We start from the raw sequence: 19,876 nt of genomic DNA, 5'->3' as shown, positions 1-19,876 counted from the left end.
AGACCGCCGTCAAACAGAAACTGCGCTTCCGGGGACCCCAGGATGAAACCGGTGAGAAACAAAAACAGAAAATCAAATCAAAAATCAGACGCTTCTGCCTGAGTTCTGCTACGGTCGCTGACAGCGCCACGTGAGCGCTTTGACATCGCTTTCTTTGTGGGGGATTGAGTCTGACAGTAGAACTAAATTTGTAAAGGATGTTGTAAACTAAGTCTGTAATGTGGTGGCAACAATGAACAATGGGACTCATTTTTCACATTCAGCACATCTTTTCTTCATATAATGCAGCTATGCCACCCAGGTCCAATGCGTTCAAGGAATAAGAATGCAGTTTTACATAAAGATGAACACATACAAGCTGGTCACATTCACTTTGCACTCAGGGTATGGAAACTAATGTCAAAATAGTCATGTATAACCTAAACCTTGTGAAAATTTAGCACAGTTCCTGCATAACCATAATTTAATTATGGTTTTAATTATGGAGCACAGTAACCACATTACCATTGATAAATAGTAAATTTTTACCATAGTAAAACCCACAGTAAAAATGTCTTCGAAACTACACAAACTGTATTATATATGATTTAGTTTTTTTTATAAATTACATGATTTTTAAAATAAATTACTTTTTTTTAATGAATTTCCTTATTTTTTTCTTAATCCTGTATAAAACTTTATAAAGTAACATTTCTAACTTCCGCCGGACCATCTTCTGTATTCAATTTACGGAAAAAGTGTAACACCTCTTGCAGTTCAAAATGCTTACTCTACATCTGACGACATAGCGCAAGCAATTTTTCCGTAAATTGAATACAAAAGACGGTCTGGCGAAAGTTAGAAATTTTACTTTATAAATTGTACTTTTTAAATATGGATATTTTCCTTACACAAACGCTTCGCTTCAGAAGGCCTTTATTAACCCCCTGGAGCTGTGTGGAGCAGTTATGATGGATATAGATGCACTTTTATGGACTTCAAAAACAGAGCAACATTCACTACCATTATAACGCTTGGAAGAGCCAGGACATTTTTTAATATAACTCTGATTGTGTTTGTCTGAAAGAAGAATGTCATATACACCTAGGATGGCTTGAGGGTGAGTAAATCATGGGCTAATTTTAATTTTTGGGTGAACTAACCGTTTAATACTTTAAGACAAACCATGTGCACAAGTCAACACCATTGCTGAGTATTTTCTCCTTAAAACTTAAGGTGAACCAAAGACCCTGTGTTTCTGATGTCACAAACTACCTTGTAACCAATCATGTCAACGTGCGGGCTGGCTTTAGCATATCATTAACTATGATCGCTCTGAAGCAAGGGAGTCTCAATAGAAGCCAGGTTATCCTAGTATATGTTTCTATTGATATGAAAAATCAGGTACTTTTAGCAATATAGCGGGTGAATTGTGTTTATTACGCATATTACGATGTTATGATGAAATATCCTTCTCCACTGACGTTCTTGCCCAAAGTGTTTCTAAGGATACTGACTTTTAGAAGGCACACGGAGATGGTGAACGGGAACATGGTTTGTGTAACATTAGCAACACATTATTAGCTGTTTGATAACGTAGTCAAGCAAAAGGCTAATCATATTCATTTCCGTTATGTGTCCGACATTACCGTTGGTGTGAGTGAGCGCGGAGGCAAGGCTAACTTACATATTCATGGTTCCGCATACAGGGAGTGCAGAATTATTAGGCACGTTGATTTTCTGATCATATTTTTTTTCCAGGCACATTTGACCAATTCCAAACCACAGTAATCCTAATAACTACTATTGATTTAGTATTTAATAATGTATATGTGATATATAATTGTTCATGAAGGCTGGAAATGAAAATCACCTTATATTCAGGTGTGCAGAATTATTAGGCATGTTTTCTTTTACAGATAAATTGAGCCAAAAAAGAGATTTAACTAAAAGTATTAAATGCCCATGAGAAGGATGCAATACTAATGCAATACTAGACATTGCAGTTAAGGCGTGACCATTGAACAGTGAAATGCTCGTTGGGTCAGCAGGATCTGACAAAAACAGGTGGTGAAGAAAAGACACCTGTTAACTGCAAAAGAATTAAGAATTAAGGTGAAGAATTAAGGGTGAAACCATCAGGAACCCTTTAGTCTCCAGCGCCACCATTTTCCAAAGCTGCAACCTACCTGGAGTCTCCAGAAGTGCAAGGTGTCAGGATCTCAGAGACTTCAGTTAGGTAAAGAATCCTAAAAAATGACCCCCACTAAATAAGAATCACAAGCTGAAGTGTTGTAAAATACATGAAGAAGGTTTTTTTTATAGGCTTTATGGACAGATAGGTTGAGAATGACTCTTGAAGGACCAGCACCACATCCTCTAGTACCACTGTTTGAAGAATTCATCTTCCAGAATCTGGCAGTACGTTTTGGGAGTTCATTTTTAGTCCATCTCTGCAAAACGGACTTCAGGATGGACTAAAATGAACTCCCAAAACGTACTGCCAGATTCTGGAAGATGAATTCTTCAAACAGTGGTACTAGAGGATGTGGTGCTGGTCCTTCAAGAGTCATTCTCAACCTATAAAACCTATAAAGCCTATAAAAAAAACCTTCTTCATGTATTTTACAACACTTCAGCTTGTGATTCTTATTTAGTGGGGGTCATTTTTTAGGATTCCTACCTAACTGAAGTCTCTGAGATCCTGACACCTTGCACTTCTGGAGACTCCAGGTAGGTTGCAGCTTTGGAAAATGGTGGCGCTGGAGACTAAAGGGTTCCTGATGGTTTCACCCTTAATTCTTCACCTTAATTCTTAATTCTTTTGCAGTTAACAGGTGTCTTTTCTTCACCACCTGTTTTTGTCAGATCCTGCTGACCCAACGAGCATTTCACTGTTCAATGGTCACGCCTTAACTGCAATGTCTAGTATTGCATTAGTATTGCATCCTTCTCATGGGCATTTAATACTTTTTGACTTTTCAGTCTGAGTTAAATCTCTTTTTTGGCTCAATTTATCTGTAAAAGAAAACATGCCTAATAATTCTGCACACCTGAATATAAGGTGTTTTTCCTTTCCAGCCTTCATGAACAATTATATATCACTTATACATTATTAAATACTAAATCAATAGTAGTTATTAGAATTACTGTGGTTTGGAATTGGTCAAATGTGCCTGGAAAAAAAATATGATCAGAAAATCAACGTGCCTAATAATTCTGCACTCCCTGTATACTAAATTAAGCAAGGGTGTAGAATTACATTCAAGCAATTTTAAGGCTTTTTTTTCACAGGAAAAAAACTTTTAAATATGTAATTTTGGTGATCAAAGATGAGTTTTAAGGGATAAAATGATTGATACAGGGGGACTTTAAGATTAAGAAGAAAGATAGTATGAATCTGCATTTCTATTACAATATCCCAATTAACATAGCTAAAAATGTATTTAAAGGGAACACTGGAAAACAAATAGTGATCAGTGTCAACATGGTAGTGTATACAAAATGCCAAAGATGATCACTGAACAGTTCAGATGCTGTAGATCATCTCATATGTGAAGTCTGGACATGTTTCAGCGTACTGTCTCAGTCTTTTTTTATCCTACGCTGCTTCAAACTAATTATTTTTCAAGCAGGGATTGAAAACAAACAACAAGGCTGCTTATTTATGTCTATAAATAATCTCAGAGCAACAATTGTCCATTTCACATGGGATTTCATTAGACATCCACAAAAACAGCAGAAGAAGCGAGGCACTGGGAGGAGAAAGGGGGGATATAGAGAGAGAGAGTGGGGAGAGACGTTATAGTTCACCTCGGTTAACAACGATAGATAATGGGGAACAGATGAAGACAGAAATGGATAACAGATTCAGGATGAAACAGAACAATTATGACAGCAAATATGTAAAGAACAATCAAACTACAATGGTACTGATTGAAACCCGATGAAAGATATTAAGCTCCTTTTTAAAAGTTTTCTGCCACTGCATTTTATAAAAAAAGAAAACCTGTTAAGGATTACAATTAAAGGGATAGTTCAAGCTAAAAATAAAAATAAAGAGATATATATCATCTTGTTCTCACCCTCATGTTGGTCCAGACATTATTTCTTCTATGGAACCAAAAGGCGATATTTCTAAGAATATTGCAATTAAAATGAATAAGGACTGGAGCTTTCAAGTCTCAGAAAGGACACAAAAGCACCATAAAGTATCAATAGCTTGCATGATTTATAATAGCTGAGCAATTAAAAGACCAAAATGTATATGATTATTAACAGAGATCTTCCCATCCAATGTGTTAACTAAAACTATAAGATTGAGCAACAAATCAGAAAACAAATCAGTCTGATTCATGAACAAATCACTGTGAATTGAAATTCCACTCAAAACTCAAAATATAGCAGATGTCTCTATTCTCATGACACCCCAAACAGTAATACAGATGTCAGGAATTTCAGTGAATAATGATTTACATTTTAGTCTGTTCCTCACACAAGGCTATCATGTCTTCAGAAGACTTGAAATATAGTGGATAGACTACTTCTAAAGGGATAGATCAACCAAAAATGATGTTTGCAACCAAACAATTGTGGGGCACCATTGACTTCCATAGTATTTTTTTTCTTCATACTATTGAAGTCAATGGGCCCCATCAACTGTTTGGTAACACATTTTCTTCAAAATATCTTCTTTTGTATTCAGCAGAAGAAGGGAAAGCATACAAGTTTGGAACAACTTGAGAGTGAGTAAATGATGACAGAATTTAAATTTTTTGAGTGAACTATCCCTTTAAGGTGTTTTTTTTTTATTATTATTATTATGTTAAAACTTGATAGCTCCAGTCCTCAGTTATTTTTATTGCACAGAAAAGAAAGGCCAGGATATTCTTCAAGTTTTCACCTTTTGTATTCCACAGAAGATAGAAAGCCATACGGGTTAGGAGCAACATGAGCATGCATTTCAATGAAACGCCACCTCAACTAGATGCTGACTAAAACCAGCTCTATGATCCAAAGTCTTCAGCATGGGAACAGCCTGAGGAACCTGGGTCCCTCCCAGTTCATGTAGGTCACTGTGCCGTGTGTATCTGCATCAGTGTGTACTTGAGCAGGTCACACAACTCCATTGTAAATGCTCCTCAACCAACGACAAGCCCCATACCAAGTCTCTACGGAGCTCTGAGGTTAGAATAGGCAAAGGTCTAGGTTATTCCCTTTACATTCTGGGACACAATGACATAATTGTTCGGATGAAACAAAAGCATAGAGAACTATCACTTGCACCGTTGCTATGTGAATGTGAGTGAAGATACAGTGGTATGGATAGGGAACGGAGATGCATCCTATTCATAGTGTGATGTAAGCTCACATATCTAAACAGAATGCTTTTTAATGTTCACACCCGAGTTGAACAATGGTCCACACAATGGGAAAACAATTTAGGTCAACTAAAGACATCACATACTTTACTCATCTTCTTCCTTGGAATTCGGTCTTTTCTCCATCACCCTCCACTCACGCACTTTCTTATCATACCCGATGCCCCCTGCACACCACCATCTCTCTCGTTCTCTTTCACTCTCTCATAGTTGACCATGTGGTGGGTGTTCATTAATTCATCCCCCCTGCAGTCCTCTGCGTTCCCTCTAGAAAATATTTGCCTCCTGCTCGCGTCACCCCTCCATCCCCCTGCAAGCCCCTCCTTTCCCTAGCCCCTGCTGTGCGGGACAGAGGGAGGGCAGCATCAGGCGATATACATAAGCGTGTACGAGTGTGTGTTTATGTATATATTGTTAGAGAAAGAGAGTGAAAGACAGAGAGACACAGTGCAAAAGTGGTTTTCTACTCCCATACAGAGTCCAACTTTAACCCCCCACAAGTACACTCCCAGCTCCAGCTGGACTCTTCCCAGGGAAGCTCCACGTCTGGCCCAATCCCAGCCCCCTCCATCCCATCACTGTCCCTCCATCACCCTTTATCAACGCTTGGGCTGAACACATTTGTGTAACAACCTGTGATGCAATAGAGGCGCTAGATGACATGTAACGACGTAAAGTGTGATTGATTTAACAACTTAGTAAGACACTTACATTATTCTACAATCCAATAAACAACTTATTAAATCTTGAAGTATATAACAAGGAACTTTAGTTTGTGAATTCCTGTGTACCTATGTGTCATATGATCATAAAGCTTTTGAGAAACAAGCAATAAATGTAAAAAAAAAAAGAAAAAAAAAAAAAACTGCAAACGACTATTTAAATACTCAAATATCTATATTAAATATCTTCTATCTCACCATCAATACGCGATATTAGTTTTAACGTGATTTTTAATGTCGTTTAGTGATATTTTAGGTACAAATATTGCAAAATAAAACTTTTTGTCTTGTTTTCTAGAAGAAAAAAAACATTATACTAATATTTGCACAATCTTAAAAATAAATCATTGGGATGCAAAACTCCATAAGTATACTTTGTATACAATAAATACTTTGTTGTTGTTTGCTTTAAACATGAACTGCACAAGATTTGTGCTAAAAAAAAAACTTTTAATAAGATTTCCTATTAAAAAGGGGGAAAAAACTATTTGTCAATGGAAAACGAAAAATAAACTAAACTAAAAATAAAACTAAATTTAAATTTAAAACTAAATAAACTATTTGAAACAAATTGAAATATCTTATGCAAATTTGTTTCAAATAAATGTATCTCATTTTAGAGATTTGTACATATTTTTACTGAAAAATGAGACATCATACAGATTAGGAAAATTATGTTTTGCATTGTACTTGGCTAGCACACTTGTAAATGAAAGATGTTATTGCATTACTAAAGTAGTTTGTGCCATCCGAAGTGCTGTTTAATGATGATTATGATGATGATCAGGGGGAGAAACCTTATAAGACGGATTAAGAGGGGGGCTGCCGCTTGTCCTGTCTGATTTTGTCTGCTGGAGCTCATCCGATTACAGTGCCACCTCTCTCTCTCTCTCTCTCTCTCTCTCTCTCTTTGCCAGAGACACATACTCATATACGCACATAAGCCACACAAAGCCTGGTTTTCTGATTAAATTATTCAAATTTGACAAAAATATTGCACTCAAATGAAGCGACACAAACAAAACACATTCATATAAACATAAATTCAGCTTTCAGTGAAAATACTACAGACACAAAGAAACTCTAATCTGGACGTAATCCCCTTCTGGTGCCAAACACCACATTCAGCTCATTGAAAGTGATTAATTAGCTGCTATTTATGCCTATATTCTTCATTCAAATCATCACATAGAAGTTATGCTGGTAGTTAAACACTGGCTTAAAGTTGAATGAAATTTCAATATCAGTTTCAGTTCTGAACAACTGGATGACCCAACTGTGTATGGTTTCCTGATGTTTAGCGGCTTCAAAGTCACAGAGAATGTGTGACAGTAAGAATGGAAAAGGGCAATGCTGCCTTCTTGTGGCAAAACAACACATTACCATGACTGACCATGAACTAAATATATATTTATATATAATCTGCTCAGTATTAAAGCAGCACTAGGTAGGTTTTGCTCTCGGGGTCCCCCTATAGTTGGGAAACAGTATTGTCCTCTACTACTGTCAACTGTCATTCTACATCAGTGGATGCATTGCACGTGCATTTGTTGACATGACAACCATGATAGCCCTGAACACTGCAGGAGGAGTTCACCTGTCTATGGAGTTCACATGCAGGTGTTCTGCTTGAGTCGCGTGTGAAATGTCTTCATCCCAGGTACAGTGGCATATGTTCAGCATGTCATACGATTATAATTTCATGGGTTTTATTTTTTTCAAACGCCAAATGATCGCGATGCTCACGTTTACAAGCCAGCGTCATTATAGTAGCCTAGTCTATTGTTTCCCGTTTTACAGAATCTATATGATACTTCAATTCAATGTTTGAGTGGTAGGTAATCACCATATATCGTCAACATTATAATATCAAGCTACCATAGATGAATCTGCAAATGTGAAAAATCGATTTGCATTATAGCTTGAGGCAAGACAAATAAACCAATATCACAGACATGTTAGGTATCCTAAAATATGATTTTGTACATCTTATCATATGTATTTACTTGCAAGAATGTAGCCCCTCCTCCTCCAGCTCACGCCCGCGAGCAAACGCCGGCCCAATGTTGATCCTCGCCCTGCCTTTAATCCGATCACTTTCTCGTTTCCTCTTTTTGCTTTCCTCCGACAAAACCTTTGCTTTCTTATTTTTCTGTGCTGCTTCGGCCATGACTATAACATTCGGCAAACAAATAATAGTTTGGCTCGCACGTCCAAATTTAAGGAAGTGGGGTGGTGGTGGAAGTGACGTATATGCCGTAAAGCAGTCGAATTTTGTAGTTCTTTTTTTCTCTCTTCCCGAAGTTTAAAAGTACGATTAAAAATGATACAGACCCCGTCAGGCTATGGCAGACGTGTCATTCAACCTATTGTAAGTCGATGTATCATCACAAGAGGTTTCAAAATATATTATAAAGGTTGAAAAGTTACCTAGTGCTGCTTTAAGGTCATGATCAGTCATGGTAATATGTTGCTGTTGTTTCTGATTTATAACTTTCCCTCAGTCCCACCATTCTGAAATAAATTAGTCACTTTCCTGCTAAATAACTTAGGCAATTGCTTATAGCTGTTTAGTTATATATATATATATATATATATATATATATATATATATATATATATATATATATATATATATATATATATATATATATATATATATATATATATATATATATATATATAAAATCACACACAAATACATTTTTAAATAATTATAGATTTTAATAAAATAATTTCTAAATGTTAAGCAGGAAAGCAACTAGTAAATTACAGAATGTCAGAATAGTGGGGCAAAGTTATAAATGTTTGGGAAAACCGTCAAGTTTTTTCTGGTGATGTAGACACACTTACATATTAAACTGTCTGGATATCATTTATTCAGTAAACAACTACAAAACAATTGGTGTGAGTCAACTTATTCAACACTTTAAAGGAAATTTTTAATTATGTTGAAATATGACAAATATCTTACCTAGCTTGTAAGTGAGGACGTAGAACATTGTCCATGGCGTTCCTGGCACAGACAAGAGCTTCCTCCAAACCTTCCAGGGCTGCATCACATCTTTTGGCCCTCTCCGTCCTTCTCCCTGTCCCCGCGCTGACTCTCCATCCAACACAGGGGCGCCCCACACGAACAGAGCAACACCACCGTACACACAGGCCAGCAGAATGAACATCCAGCCCCAGCCTGCAACATCAATCACTGCCAGGAGCCCCCCTCCAGCAAACACAGAGCCAGCTTTATACCCCACCACCTGCACAGTGTTCCCCAGACCAACCTCCCCCTGCCCCCTGAGCAGCCGCACAGCCGCCCCGTCTGCTGCAATGTCCTGCACGGATGCCAGCAAGTTCATGGCTAGCAGGGAGCCAGCTACAACCATGTACTGAACATCAGGTGAAATTGTAGCGCTCACCAAACAGGTGAGAGCCAGACCAGTCACCGTGCCCACCAACCAGCAGCGTTTGGTGCCTGTCCGGTCCACCAGAGGGGCCCAGAGTACCTTGAGCACCCAGGGGAAGTAGAGAATTTTGGTGAGGCTGATCCGGGTGAGGGAGTGACCGGCACCACGCAGGTACACCGGGAGCAGGGATGACTGCAGGCCATAGGGAATGCCCTGGATAAAGTAAAGGAGGCCCAGGAACACCAGCTTGTCGTTCATCATTGAGAAAGGCTAGTTTGGGGAGCCTCAGCTCATGGCTGCACTCTGTAACAACACAAGTATTATCTGACATGGACTTGTCAAGCTAACATATTGGCTTTTATTGGCATTTTTCTATTTAAAAACACAAAGCAGCATTGCAAAGAGTGATGAGCGGTTCATTCATTCATTCATTCATTGCACATGTCATTCATTCACGACACTGACATAATATCACACATGGATATAAATGATAGAACATGTGCAAGAGTCATTAGATATTTTGTGTAAATATTCTGCAAACTGCTTTACACTTAAATTAAATCTTTTAGCATAAGAACGATTCATTCAGTCATAAACAGTCATTCACAGTCTTAAACATCACTGTCCACATTTGCTCTACTTGAAGGAGACTTTCAATTATGACTAGTACGAACAACTCGTATAAATTATACGTATAAATGTACAAATGACACAATTTAAGTACAGCAAATACCTTACTGTTTTTACAGGTAAACGTCTCCTTCACCCGCTGTGTTCGATGCTGCATAACCTCTATTTTCCATTCCTCGTTACTTCCGCGGGAGCACGTGACGTAAGGCACTCATTCAACCAATCAACATAGAGGCCTCGACAGAGCCCTAGTTTCACAGGCAATAAATCAACAGCGCCACCCGGTACTGCAGCGTAGGGCAGTAATCACTGCAAGACTTGGCTTGTGCTGACATCGATGACATTCTAAAGTACTGTACTTTCTCCCAAGCCCACCAAGTAAGGATTTTAAAGATATCACGCCCTTTCTCTTAGTCAATGTTTATCTATTTCCCACCACTCCCATAATTGTTCCAGCCAAACATGTTTCTGAATCAGTGTTTTTGTCATCCTCAATCTTGTGGTAAGCAGCGGGTAAACCCTGTTGCAAAGAAAATGTAATTCCTTTTTAAAGAATGTAGCTATTATTTATTTGATAAATATGAAGGCATACGTATCTAAAAAAAATATGTGAGCTTTTACTTGTATCAAATGGTAATTAAGTCAGGGGGCCTATTTACTTAAAAACTAAGAACTTTTAGGCACATTTCACACTCTGTAAATAGTAGGCACTGTTTTATGACAGAGACTGCACAGACTGAAAAGGTAGATTGAAAAGACTATTGTAACACCAATTGTGATTCCCCAGATTACCACCTTTAAAATAACCTTAAAGACTTGTGTTGTTCGCTAGGCTCTAATTCAGTCCAACTCAAATAAATTTTTTACGACTTGAGTTTCCATCCCTGGTTCCAACCAGCATAACTCTTTCTACTTAATTGTTCCCCTTAATATAGGTGACCACTAAATCACCAAACTGCCATAATGTGTATGTTTTGGTGTTTTGTTTTTTGGTCAACATGTCTTTAAATTCATATATACATTAGAATAATGTACACACACACACACACATATATATATATATATATATATTAAGACAAGTTTTTATTTATCAAACATGTTTTTTAATCCAGTACGGTTGTTTATATGGGGTGTATAATTCATATATTGATAGCTGGTGGGTTTTCATTTGTATACATTCATTGTTGGCACCAATTAATTGCCACACAAGGCTAGCAGGATCGTCTCATAGTCTCCTTTGGTGTCATCCTAAAACAAACAAAAAACAAAATCTTTAACAATTGCATCTTTAAAGGACAGGACCACAGAATAACACTCACCAATTTGTGTTTATGTATTGAAGAGTATAATGACAGTACAAAATAAAGATACTTAGATCAGTATTTAAAATGTGCTAACTTTGCTAGGATTTATTTACCTGGATGTCCTGGTAGAGACTCTTGCCAAACTTATTCTGATAATCTTGCTTGATTTTGGCCAAGTCAATCTCAGAGCGGCTCAACAATATTCTGGTCAAGATCTTGCCTTTGTAACCAGAGCCCTGTGAAACACAAAATAAAAGTCACACTGATGGTTCTTGCTGAAGAATTTCCAACACATTTTGAAAAGTTGTCATTTTAAATGTATGACTCTAGTGATATAAATGTATCAATATATTGAGTTACACTTGCCTTCATTGCTAGATTTAGTCTCTCAGCAAAGAATCCGGATTTGTTTCCAGCACATTTCACTGTTGAAAAGATGACAAGTCACAGTGTCATGAAAACATGAAAATATTAATATATTAATAAAGGCCAGCTTCTGTTTGCTCAAAGCTTTGTCTTAAAATAACTTTCTTGTCATATTGTTGCATACCATAAAAATAAACATTAGAATAGCATTCTGTCATAGTATAAGAAAGTAATTCAAGTCTTGAAAGGTATGGTTCATCTAAGAGTGTCTGTGGCCATTCAAAGAAAAGTTTACATTGACATTATTGCATGTCATGACCGAAACGTTGCCACTTTTAATTTTTTCTAAATAAAGGGAGAATAACATTGTGCAGATCCTTTTTTGTATTATTTGATCATATTTTTGGATCTTGCACCTAACTAAGATGCTTTAGATGTGCATACCTTGACCCTTTATTATTGCATGTCATACCATTTTAAAAATGTAGTATGCAATGCTATAGACAGTCATGAAGGTTTCAGTGTCTCACCAACAGCAGTCAAGCAGTTCTCAATATCACCCTTCAACTCCAGATCAATGGCTTTTGCAACATCCACCTTGCTGTACTTGGAGTACTGCTGAAAAACTAAATATAAAGACAAAATATGACATTACTATGCATTAAGTGGATTAGAAGACAACTGCTCTTATTTTGAAAACAAGGAGGTCAAGCATACCTTTCCTCAGGTGAGGAGCGTTCCGTGTAGTGAGGATGTCAATGAACACGGCACAGTCTGTGCCTTTTCTTTTCTCTCCTGCCTCATACAAGGCCTACAGGCAGAACGAGAGGTCAAGAGACATGCACATACAATGGTCCACCACATATTCACAATACATACTTAATTACCCTTGCATCTTTGTCAGCAAGGTCATCTTGCACAACCCTGTCTTCACTTCTGGCAGCCTTTGAATTCAAATGAAAAGAACGTTTATTAACGCACCAATTCAAGTCACAAATCACTCAGCAAGTGAATTGAGGTGCAGAATCAGATGTTTTCGATAAGACAGATAGTACTGGGAGGGGCGGAATTGAGAAACACTAGGCGGATCATAAGAAAAGCCAACCTTGCAGAGAGAAAGTAGGGCATTCCTGAAGTCTCCACTTGTCTCAGACTTGATCTCCGCCTCCAGTTCCTTTTTATAATCTATAAAATGTAAGCCATACATTCATTTACAGATATACTCTACTCAGATGCCATAAACCAGGGGTGTCCAATCCTGCTCCTGGAGGGCCACTGTCTTGCACAGTTTAGCTCCAGTTAAACACACCTGAACCAACCAGCTAAGCAAGATCTTCAGGATAACTAGAAACTTCCGGACAGGTTTGTTGGAGCAGGTTGGGACCAAACTCAGCAGGATGTTGGCCTGTAGGGCAAGATTGGACACCCCTTCCATAAACATATTTAAAAGATAACTAGCTGATAATTAGCATTAATGTGGTTACCTTGTTTGAAAACTTGTTTAATCTCTCGGATCTCTTTATTGGTCCTAGAGGCCAGAATCTCGACAAGTGTATCTTCATCTGTTCCCAAACCCTAGAGAGAAAAACCCATGTCAAATCTTGGGGGGTTCTGAAATTGAGTCCAGGGGCTGTCTATTTAAAATATTCACCATATACAGGGTACAAATGTGAAGTTTATCTATATCTACAATCCAGAAATAATTTTACCTTCATAGCATTTTTGAGCAGAGAGGCATCATACTGAGCAGGAGGCATCAACAGGCCCAGAACCACATCTTCCAGCTCATCTTTAAGGGCAGCTTTCAGGGCTACATCTAGAGGCTGCACAGAGAAGACGAGGTCATGTAGGTGAGGGAGGATCCAGAGAGTAAGAATGTGTTAATTTCAGCTCCACTGAATGTAATACCTTGCCGGTGGCTTGCTGATAAGCAGCCTTGATTTGCTGGCGCTGGGCATTGCTCCTGTGGACCAGTGTATTGATGATTGTGACCTCATCCACACCTGTGAACAAACATGTGTGTCAATAGAGCAAATAGATGCACAATGCAAAGTTTAAAACACGTTTTATAGATCTTCACTTTTCAACATATACTAACCCTTTGCCTTGATAGCTTTGTCCAGGACACCTGCATCTGCAGCTGCATTAAACTGAGCAAAGGGCTTAACTGTCCCCTGCCCCTCCTAAAGACATGAGAGACACTTAATAAAATCCTTTAAACATAGCCTACATATAATAACAAACTAACTAATAGCAGACCAATGTAAAAATTCAAGAAGCAAATTTTAGGAAGGAAAGCGGAAACATTGAAGCTCTTGCCCTTTAACAGGATGGCTGTGACTAGAATGGGGAGTGGAGTACATTCCTATCGCTGACTCATTCAGTCTGGAGCTGCTCAAATTTTCCAGAAAGTTAAAGAAAACTTACTGTGATGTCTTGTGCTGTGTTGTCTTGCATGCCCTGATAGGCAAGCTGCTCGAGAAAAGCACTGACGAAGGACATGTTGACACCTGGAACTGAACAGTCAAACCTACATGTTGAAATACATATATCAAAAAGCTTAATCCTTAAAAAAATGCATTTACAGTTTTAAGGAATTAATCATATATTATACATGCCTATACGTTTTCTGGAAGTTTTAATCTTATAGGAAGTACATTATTAACCAATAAAACAGAACATGACTGTCAAGCGTCAGTCACACATAAAAATACTGAAGACGACAAAACAGTTCACAAAACCAGCATGTGTAATTTTAGAGCTCAAAGTGTGCAAAGTTGTTTATAACTATTTTAAACAACTGCGTTGCATAACTTTGTTGAATAATTTTAGAATTAGAATTTTTTTTTCTCAGTTGCATTTTATTTTTCAGTAAACAAAAACAACGCTGTCATGGATAAGCAACAATTATATATATATATATTAAAAGCTGACAGCCCTGTCGTGAGTTAGACGACGTGTAAGAAATAAAGAAAATCCCAGTTCCCCACTTACCAAGACCGAATGCACAGCAAGCGAGTATGAGAGAAAGTTTCTGCTGTATTTATACTCACAGAACCACACCTAGAAACATCAGCTTAACTCTTGCGTTACAGTTGGGCGTTGGTTCGGCAAGTCTACTTTCCTCCTAGTCCTTCCCGTATTAGTCTACACCCGGTTCTATACGCAAAAAGGAAATATGTGGGTGCATGTTTTTTTTTTCTTCCTTTCTTTCATTTAAAGGTGCATTCATTCATTTATTCCTCATAAAAAATATTAGGGAAAATCAGTTTTAAATTTAATACACTGACATGTCTCAGTAGCGGTTAAAAATCTGTTTAATTTAACATGGATTGAGTTTCGTCATGGGGGATTGGGGGTAGACTGCGTTCACGCCCGTATTTACAGTGATTTCTAGATGACAATACCTGACGTTCAACTATATGAGCAGTTCATGTAGCCTTCTCGGACTGGGATCGGGAACTATGCGTTTCTACGGCAACACTAGCTATCAACGCCTAAAAATGAACCTGCAGGCCAGGTACAGGAGTCACGTGGTACAAGTCAGACCCATAGACCGTAAAAAAATATGGACGACGCGACTTCATTGACTTCCGCTGACCAAAGTTGAAGCTTTCATAGGCCCGCTCACGGCGCTGACATCTTGGGACCGAGTCTGCGCAGTGGTGATCTCGGAACCGGAGTTGCGCAGTAGAGAACAGGAAGTAGAGGCGCGATTATCAAAAGCCCGCCCACACTCTCGCAGATGCAGAACAATTCATTATGTTGGCAGAGATGATGTTGGTGTGAAATAAACAGTTATGGAAGTGTATAAATTAAAGCTAAAGCTCCAATCTCCTCCCAAAAATCCAGAAAAAAGTCCGTTAGTGCCTCAGTGACAAGTTCATTCAGAGAAGCCGTCAATCTCAGCTGTCAATCATGACGTCACACCCCTCGTTTTTATAGCATCAAATAACTCACTAAAACTAAACTTATTTAAAAAACGAACACTTGAAATGAAATTATTGTAATAAAAACTGCCTAAAATGACAGAAACCATCTTTAGGAAACAATTATTTGAAGTGTAATTAAATTGTTTAGTGTGTCTCGTGCCCATTCTAATACATGGAGAGGCGGGGTTTAGGAGCTATACTGGGACCGGCCACCGGGGGGCGATCGAGGCCCGAAAGCTTCAATTTCTGACTGGTCAGACCGCTCAGAAAATGTTGGTATCTGATTATTACGTTAATTACGATGTGAACGCAAAAAAGAAGATATTTTGAAGAATGTCGGTAACCAAATAGTTGATGGACCCCCATTGACTTCCTTAGTAAGAAAAAATAGGGGTAGAGTGGGGGAAAACGCCCCTCTGGTGTAAAACGCCCCCCACCTGTTTTTCCCAAAATAACCACTAGAGGGAGTCAAGATACATTTTCACTGTTGCTATGCACTACGTTTGACAACGGGGATAAACAAATCTCCTTGGAGAAGCTGACACCAGCTATGTATTTGAAGAGAAGAGGATTACATGTTAAACGCTATAATTTTCAGATATTAGTAAACAAGTGTTTAAGAGAATATTGTTCTGCAGGATATCACAGTGATGTATGATAGATGAATAGTGAAGTCTGTAGTTTGAGAGGATATGTTATTTATAAGGAATATAATTATATTAAATTTTTTTTTAAAATTTTTTTAAAGTCATAGCTTGTGGGGTAAAACGCCCCCTACGCTGAGGGGTAAAACGCCCCCCAGAGGGCATAGTTTCTCATAATTACCAACATATTTCTGTCTATCAAATCCTTTGTTTTACACTTAATGCAGTATAACTAGGTGGTAAAATCAAAATATTTGAATAAAATAAAAATAAAAATTCCTCAAGTGAGCATTAGGCTAGCTTGATAGCACAGTTAGCTCACTGATGGAAGGTGGTTAGGTGACCCAATGATAAAACATAGTGGCTTTTAATGCATTTATTGAATATTTTTCACAACATAAATATACAAATTTATAAGTTTAATATTTATTTATGTATTTATTTATTACAACATATTTGTTTGCATGACTTAGTTATATGTATACATTTAAATGTTAAACATTTTTACATGTTGGACATTCCTCAAATAACTATTAATATATATAGGCCTATACATGTTGATACATTACTTGCCTTTTACTTTTAGAGATTAAAAATTAGTCTGTTCATTTTGCTGTTGATCTATGAAGCAAACTGGTTGGTAAGAAAGGGGGCATTTGCTGGGGCAAATTTGCCACTGCTGGGGCAAAACGCCCCCTTTGTACAAAAATATTTTCAGTCAAAATACTAATTAATTATGAAGGCTGAGCAATTTTAATAATTGGTGAATAACTCCTGCCATAGTCACTCAAAACCGGGATGGCAATTCTAGTCACATTTATGTTTTGTTTCACTGTAATGTCACATTTTCCTTAAGGGGGGCATTTTCCCCCACTCTACCCTATATATTATGGAAGTCAACGGTGCCCCACAACTGTCTGGTTAACGACATTCTTCAAAATATCTTATTTTGTGTTCAGCAGAACAAAGAAATTCACACAGGTTTGGAACAACTTGAGGGTGAGTAAATAATGACAGAATTTTCCTTTTTGGGTGAACTAACCCTTTAAGTAACTTAATAAAATTTACTTGAAATAGCCTATACTTATTTTTTGTAAGGGTGACTACAACGACTAAAGATTTTGAACAGGTTATGATCACATAGGCCAGCTCACTTCATATTACTAATGATTTGTTCAATGAAATTATTTAAGCAACCCAGCATGCATATTACTAGCCTACCTGTTGGCCTATATTGTTTTCCATTGTCATGGTAGCCGGAATGAATCATAAAGAATAGCCAGCCTCTTGAGCCTGACATTAGGTTCATTGTTGTTGTTGCTGTTGTTGTTGGGAGAGAGCCCAACAAATTCAAGGCATATCTGGTGAATTTATTTTCTCTAAATTATTTTCAGAGAACAAATCATTTTATATACAGTATATAGGACTTTGACGAACATGTTATCATACACTTCATTTCAAATTTTATCACACTAGGTCAGGTTATTTAAAAATGGTGCAACCACGTGTAAAACCAGAAGTAACACTTTCTGCACGCCTACGGGATAAAAAAAATGCTGTCAGCTTTTCAAAGAGCACCTAACCTGATAGACTTCATGGTGGTAAGAATGTGGTGGTTGAGGAGATTGCCTCCTTCTATATGTAAAGTGCTTTGAGTACCCAGAAGAGCACTATATAAATGTAACAAGTTATTATTATTATTATTATTATTGGACAGCTTTATCACAGAGCATCAGAAACGGCAATAAATAAATAAATAGATAAAAAAATAATAATAATAAAGAAAAAAATAATAAAGAAAAAAGTAATAGAAAAATTATTTCTGGTTTCAGATTCAATTTGTTTTATCAAGTAAGTAATTTATTTGTTTGTTTTCCTATTATTACATTTATTAATTTTTTATTTCTGCAGGTTTGGGCCTCCATAAAAACCCTTCGCTCAGAAATGTATTTGTTCTTAGGAGGAAAACAACTGGAAATGCCTTTGCGAAAAGTATGCAATGTGAATAATCTGGCTATACATGCCATCAATCATGCAAGATGGAGGCAGTTTGTGCAATTCTTGGAAGCAATTTATGTGAAGCTTTTTATTGCATTTATTTACTGTGTTGCACACATGTTGTTTTTTAACAATTCAGTGGCTATGATAGCACCTTATGATCAACTTGAACAACTGGTTAACTGAATTTGTGAGATAAGGGCATCGGAGAACAAACAGCAATGCTTTTGAGGTTCTAGTTCTCCTGCATTCCTCCAAACACACGAACCAACTAATCACAATGAGGCATCTTACTTATCTATTCACATTCTTGGGACAAAAGGTTCCCTGTTGGAAAGATGTAGCCACGAATTGCTATTTTGTGAATGCAGACCTGTCGACACACTCATTTATGAACAGGACTGACCTAACACTGTCCAAACAGATTGTGACATGTTCTCTGCCTTTTACATTTTTTTTTTTTTTTGTATTTCCTCACACCATTTACTTGACCTAAACCTTGTAAACTCTTTTGATATGTACATGGAGCTACTATGGAATTTGTCATGTTCAAACATTTCTACCTAACATCCGCAAGCACAACCAGGTGATGTTGATTTGTGTTCTCCATATGAATTGGAGCATGATTTTCAACATTTGCGCAACTCAGCGAGATCAACTGGGTTTATTCCAACTAGTGTAACTCACTTGACAGCTCTTGACAGTTCATTTTTTTCTCACTCCACTGAGTAAGCATATTAAATCCCTGTAACATTTTACAGAGGGAAGATTAACTATACTGTACCTTTGCCTTCAAATGGGACAGATGACTGACTGCAAACACACTTAAAAATGTTAAACCAAAAAATAATGGGGAAATGCTACAATAAAAAACAAGTAATTGATTACCCGTCCATAGAAACAGTCTGTATTGTAAAAAAAAAGTAATAGAATGATTTAATAATATAAAATATACATATATGTATACACCGGTCAGCCATAACATTATGACCCCCTTCCTCATATTGTGTTGTTCCCCCGTGTGCTGCCAAAACAGCCCGGACCCATTGAGGCATGGACTTCACTAGACCACTGAAGGTTTGCTGTGGTATCTGGCACCAAGATGTTAGCAGCAGATCCTTTAAGTCCTGTAAGTTGTGAGGTGGGGCCTCCATGGATCAGACTTGTTTGTTCAGCACATCCCACAGACGCTCGTTTGGATTGAGATCTGGGGAATTTGGAGGCCAAGTCAACACCTCAAACTGGTTGTTGTGCTCCTCGAACGATTCCTGTACCATTTTTGCTTTGTGGCAGGGCACATTATCCTTCTGAAAGAGGCCACAGCCACTAGGGAATACCGTTTCTGAAGGTCTACATGGTCTGCAACAACGCTTAGGTAGGTGGTACATGTCAAAGTAACATCCACATGGATGGCAGGACCCAAGGTTTCCAAGCAGAACATTGCCCAAAGCATCACACTGCCTCCACCGGCTTGCATTGTTCCCATGCATCCTGGTGCCATGTGTTCCCCAGGTCA

At 37.7% G+C, this 19,876-nt stretch overlaps 2 protein-coding genes across 6 annotated transcripts in view; both read right to left on the bottom strand.

The window, feature by feature from the left end:
- mfsd3 (major facilitator superfamily domain containing 3) overlaps window positions 1–10,305 on the bottom strand; it is a 28,989-nt gene extending 18,684 nt beyond the window's left edge. Inside the window, exons 1-2 of one of the 2 annotated variants that reach the window (XM_079814129.1) lie at window positions 10,220–10,305; window positions 9,057–9,789 (exon numbers count right to left, since the gene is read on the bottom strand). In XM_079814129.1, the coding sequence (XP_079670255.1) occupies window positions 9,057–9,747 (691 nt within the window). In that variant the 5' untranslated portion in view covers window positions 9,748–9,789; window positions 10,220–10,305. The remainder of the gene's footprint in view (window positions 1–9,056; window positions 9,790–10,219) is intronic. The other variant, XM_079814128.1, reaches the window with a different exon arrangement.
- Window positions 10,306–11,174: 869 nt separating this feature from the next.
- Window positions 11,175–15,110, bottom strand: anxa1a (annexin A1a). 4 transcript variants are annotated; one of them, XM_079813849.1, is made up of 13 exons: window positions 14,781–15,110; window positions 14,214–14,316; window positions 13,885–13,969; window positions 13,695–13,789; window positions 13,496–13,609; window positions 13,271–13,361; window positions 12,892–12,971; window positions 12,674–12,730; window positions 12,504–12,597; window positions 12,317–12,412; window positions 11,787–11,845; window positions 11,534–11,656; window positions 11,175–11,364 (listed from the first exon to the last, which is right to left on the bottom strand). In XM_079813849.1, exons 2-13 carry the CDS (start codon window positions 14,286–14,288, stop codon window positions 11,311–11,313), a joined length of 1,023 nt encoding a protein of 340 aa, XP_079669975.1. In that variant the 5' UTR covers window positions 14,289–14,316; window positions 14,781–15,110; the 3' UTR covers window positions 11,175–11,310. The 4 variants fall into 4 exon arrangements, with proteins under 4 accessions (XP_079669975.1, XP_079669976.1, XP_079669977.1 ...); XM_079813850.1 differs by having other exon boundaries at window positions 14,214–14,302; window positions 14,781–14,921; XM_079813851.1 differs by having other exon boundaries at window positions 11,179–11,364; window positions 14,214–14,302; window positions 14,840–14,949.
- Between the last annotated feature and the right edge of the window lie 4,766 nt (window positions 15,111–19,876).

Source organism: Gobio gobio (genome assembly GCF_949357685.1).
Source record: "Gobio gobio genome assembly, chromosome: 4".
In the NCBI taxonomy this organism is placed as follows: Eukaryota; Metazoa; Chordata; class Actinopteri; order Cypriniformes; family Gobionidae; genus Gobio; species Gobio gobio.
This window is presented reverse-complemented; position numbering and strand designations above follow the sequence as displayed.

Coding starts and splice junctions, on each gene's coding strand:
- anxa1a (XM_079813848.1), bottom strand. CDS start 14,859: ATGTTTCTAGGTGTGGTTCT. Junction 13,970..14,213: donor ACACAGCACAAGACATCACA/GTAAGTTTTCTT, acceptor TCATGTCTTTAG/GAGGGGCAGGGGACAGTTAA. Junction 13,790..13,884: donor CAAAGCTATCAAGGCAAAGG/GTTAGTATATGT, acceptor GTTTGTTCACAG/GTGTGGATGAGGTCACAATC.